Genomic DNA, 4,794 nt, shown 5'->3' with positions numbered 1-4,794 from the left:
GCACTACTTCTGTAGATTATTATTTGAAAAGAGGTTCATGTGGGGACCTACAACAAACAAACAACTGGACTATTCGACACATAACCAGCTAACTTTAATAAAGAATAGTTTGAAATATATAACTTTTTCCCAAAAATGTTAACATTCGAAACTGGTAACACGTGTTCAGTAATTTCTGGAGGCAAAAAAAGGTTTCATTACTGAACAGCGAGTTAAAACGTGCTCTACCGTTAAACGTCCATTGCAAATGCATTCAATATTTTCACAATATTTTGTGTATGGGGCATTTAGTAATAACCTATATGCCATGCTCTTAACAGCCCTGCCAGTTCTTTTATCATTTAATAAGGCAGAAGTGTTAACTTCTAAAGACAGAAAGGAATTTTGCATATTTCTTTCAACAATATTACACATTTCAGATGATGATAAACGATGAGGAAGTTCAATTGCATTTAAAACGTTTTTAGCTCCAAGCTTTGCAAGATGATCTGCATGTTCATTGGAGAAAAGCCCACAGTGTGAGGGAATCCAGCACATTTCAATATTAGTTCCTCTCATTTGAATATAATGAATGAAAAATCTTATTTCAAAAATAATGTTATAATTAAAGTTTGTACAACCTGATTTGATAGACTGCAGAACTGATTTTGAATCGACACAAAATAAAATATTAATCAAGTTTAGGGGCAGATCAATTAGATATGTTATTGCCATAAGAACGACAATTAATTCAGCTGTAAAAATTGAGAAGCCCTTTCCAATATGACATAACTTTTCAATTTTCAAAGCAGGAATTGTATATCCAGAACCAGCAAACTGATTTTCTAGAACAGAACCGTCTGTATATATTTTTAAGCGGTGGATGTATGTTTCACACAAGTGTGATTTGACTCAAGAAGCTAGTATATTGGGATTTTCATCTCTCTTTATGTCACAATATTGAATGTCAAAAGCTGCTCCCGTTAATTCCCATAATGGAACTGGTGAAGTGCTCATAATCGGAGCAACATTTTGTGGATCAACATTTGATGGATTAATAGTATTCTGACACGTATGTAGAAATAGTTTCTAGATTTCTGTTCTGTTTCGCTCGTTTCGATAAAAGTTTGTCAGACCGTATATTAATCTCAGTTTTGACAGAATTTTCTGTAGCATTTGCTCTAATTGCATATTTTGCCGATGCTAGTTTTCTTAACTCATTAAGAGGTAGTATTCCTGCAGCTCTATACGACTGTAATGTGTTCGTATGAAACGGATCACCTAGGGCCAACTTTTTGGCTTTGCTATCTCGGCTTCGCAATTTTTTAAGAGGTGAATGTTGACAAAGAATACCACAATTCTGAAAACGGAAGCTAAAGGTTGGGTCATTCAGACACCCACTGGACATCCGAGGGGTCTGTGTAGAGGAGAAGAGAGGACTGGCCGTACTGAGTGAGTTAAAAAAAATAATAATAATAATAAAATAAAAAGGTGTCTTAACCATTCGACCACTTCCTATGGCCCGCAGTCTATACACACCGCCTCTACAGCAAGCTACAAGAGAATTAAGACTGTACCAGTGCCCACCACCACTACCACCACCACACCTCCACCTTCACCACCACCACCACCACCACCACACCTCCACCACCACCACCGCCACGCCCAGACCACGCTGCGCTAACCGTTGCCTGAAGGTCAGATCCCACAGGCCGTCACACTTGACTCGATCTCGTGTCACGTGAAGTCGACGACGTAGGCCGCAACTCTCCTGGAATATAAAAAGCAGCCTCTGTCGCTCCCCTGTCTGTGTCTGTGTGTGTGTGTGTGTGTGTGTGTCTTAGTGCCCCTGCATTCCGTTGTCAGCCTGGGTACTAAAGATTTTGACAGTTCTGGATTTATGCTGCTTTTTTGTTTTTTCTTCTCTTTTTTTCTTCTTTTTTTTTGTCTGGTTGAAAAGTGCTTCTGCTGCTGGGCCGGCATTTGCCTTTCAGATGAAGTGAAGTCGTACATAGAATTTGTCTGCGAATATTTTCTCAGCTTCTGGGTGTTTTTTTTGTCGGTTTTGGGGAGTGGGTTTGTTTTGTTTTTTTGTTTTTTGTCTGGTTGAAGAGTGCTTCTGCGGCTGATTAGACATCTGCCTAGTAGATGAGGTGTCGTTGTATATGAATTTTGTTTTGGTTTTGGGGTGGGTTTTTTTTTTTTTGGTTTTTTTTTTTGGTGTTGTTGTTGTTGTTTGTTTTGGGGGGGGTTCGAACGCAGTGACGCCTCTTTGAGAAACTGAATTTGAAAACTGGCCTCTGTTCGAATGACGTGCGGGGGAGAGGAAGGAAGGAAGGAAGGAAGAAAGAAAGAAAGAAAGGAGGAACGACGAAAAAATAGAATATGCTGTGTGGACTAAGATTTTAAAGAAGTACGTTGCGACACTTGCGTCACGTGTTAAGAACTGTGCGATCTTCAGCAAACTGTTTTAGTGTTTTATGTGCTGTCAAGTTGATCGCTTTTTGAGTGATCGTGATTAATTGATATTTGATGAGAAATGTGCGATTTTGGGTGATATTTTTTTTGTTTCTTTGGAGCCAGTTTGTGTTGATTGGATGTTTGTTTTGATGTTGTTTTTTCCCTTATGATTATCCAATGAGCGTCCGGGAATGGAACACGAAGACTTGTTGGTATTTTACCTATGGTTTTCGTTTCATGTCGTTGGTGAACTGTTTTTGGTGGAACAATGTCTGTCTCTTCCTATTTCTTGACCTACTGAAAGCAGTACACGAAATCCTCGTCTATAATTTTGAAATAAGCGACATGTATGATTTGTAATTTGTTTCCCGGCGAAATAGCAGAGATATAACCTTAACTTCGCTCATGGAATAACCTGCATAAAACTTCTGTCGAATGCAACTCATCTTTTTTTTTTCCTTTCTTTCTTTTTCTCGAGGTAGTGTTTTAAGATAATACAATCACGAACATGCCTCGCCGGACGTCCTTCGCTGAGGTGTCTCGCGCCGTGACGAAAAAAGTCGGCGTCAAACCGGAGTTCAGGAAACGTTCATCTTCCCTTAACGTCCCGAAACTGAAACGTAGGGACACTCTAAAAAACCTGAAAAACACGGACAGCCCCCGACTCAACGACGTAGTGGAAGAACCCAAACCCAGCGATGAAGACCCTCAACCCAACGAGACAGAACCCCTACAGGAACCGGAAGTGGTGGACAACACCGTCTCCTTGGCAGAAGACCCCGACACGGCACGAGACTCTGTGGGCGTGGAGGAGGCCGAACACGATGCCCACCACACGGAACTGGGCGAGGAAGCGATCACAGAAGGTGGTGAGGAGCACGAAGTGGAGGAGGAGGAGGGCGAGGAGAAGCATGGGGACGAGGCCGAGGAGGAGGGCGAGGAGAAGAAGACCGAGGGAGGGCGGAGAGTGGGCAGGTTCAAGAGGCTGTCCAAGAAACAGCTCCGCCTGCAGCAGGAACGCCTGGAGGAGGAGCAGGAGAGGGAGGAGCGGCGGAGGAGAAGGGAGGAGAGGAGGAGGAAGAAAGAACTGCAGGCCCAGCTGGTGAGTTGTTGGCTGTCTGTCTGTCTGTCTGTCTGTGTCTCTGTCTTTCTCTCTTTCTGTCTGTCTGTCTCTGTCGCTCTCACTCTGTGTGTGTGTGTGTGTCTCTCTCTCTCCCTCTAACCCTCTCTCTCTCTCTCTCTCTCTCTCTCTCTCTCTCTGTCTGTGTGTGTGTGTGTGTGTGTGTGTGTGTGTGTGTGTGTGTGTGTGTCTCATTATCTCTCTGTCTCTGTCCCTCTCTCTGCCCCTCCATCTGTCCCTCTGTCCGTCTCTCTGTCTGTCTGTCTGTCTGTCTGTCTGTCTCTCTCTCTCTCTCTCTCTCTCTCTCTGTCTCTCTCTCTGTTTTATTTTGTGTCGTCGCCACAACCTTTCGTTGGTTATGCACATTATCCACTCTATACTGGATAGATTTTTATAGGTAGGTGTGCTGTTTTTTTCCATTGTTTTCTGTGTGTGTGTGTGTGTGTGTTTGTGTGTGTGTGTTTGTGTGTGTGTGTATGTTGTGTGCGTGTTGTGTGTGTGTGTGTGTGTGTGTGTGTGTTGTGTGTGTGTGTGTGTGTGTGTGTGTGTGTGTGTGTGTGTGTGTGTGTTGTGTGTGTATGTGTGTGTGTGCGTGTGTTGTGTTTGTGTGTGTGTGTGTGTGTGTGTGTGTATGCGTGTTGTGTGTGTGTGTGTCTGTCTGTCTGTCTGTGTGTGATAGTGATGGGACGGTCTTGGGGAGGTTCTATTTTCTTTCATGAAATTCAATGCAATGGATAACAGGGAACAAATCAGCCCAAAATTAAGGTCTTCATAATAAAAATGATATAGAAAATATGTATTTGTTCGTTTAATCAATATTCATTTATTTATTTATTATTCATCTGTTTGTTATAATCATTTTTTTTAGTTGATGTTCATCTTTTTATCATCTATTCATCTATAATTAATGAGCGTGTGGCGCTTAGCTGCCGTTTTAGTATTGTATCGTGTCGTATCGTGCGGTGTGTGTGTGTGACTTGCCTTTCTGCGCATATGCGTGTGTTTCATGGGTGTGTGTGTGTGTGTGTGTGTGTGTGTGAGTGGGTGTGTAGCTGTGCTGCGTGTGACGTTTACCAGTTGTTGTTGTTGTTTTTTTTAAGATCAGAGAGCCGCTCTTATGACCTTTCCACAATGGTTCACAAAAAGCTGTGGTAAGATCTGATACATTGCTGAACTTCGAGTCACACGCAACCCCCGCCACAAAGAGACAGCTGGCAAAGACAGTATCACATGAC

The 4,794-nt window shown here is 42.6% G+C and overlaps 1 protein-coding gene across 1 annotated transcript in view; it reads left to right on the top strand.

Moving 5' to 3' along the window:
• The first annotated feature begins 2,947 nt into the window (after positions 1-2,947).
• The window catches only part of LOC143290727 (uncharacterized), a 29,631-nt gene continuing 27,784 nt past the window's right edge, over positions 2,948-4,794 (top strand). The window contains exon 1 of the mRNA XM_076600242.1: positions 2,948-3,541. Within this exon, the coding sequence (XP_076456357.1) occupies positions 2,948-3,541 (594 nt within the window). The remainder of the gene's footprint in view (positions 3,542-4,794) is intronic.

This window comes from Babylonia areolata, chromosome 16 (genome assembly GCF_041734735.1).
Source record: "Babylonia areolata isolate BAREFJ2019XMU chromosome 16, ASM4173473v1, whole genome shotgun sequence".
NCBI lineage: Eukaryota > Metazoa > Mollusca > Gastropoda > Neogastropoda > Buccinidae > Babylonia > Babylonia areolata.
This window is presented reverse-complemented; position numbering and strand designations above follow the sequence as displayed.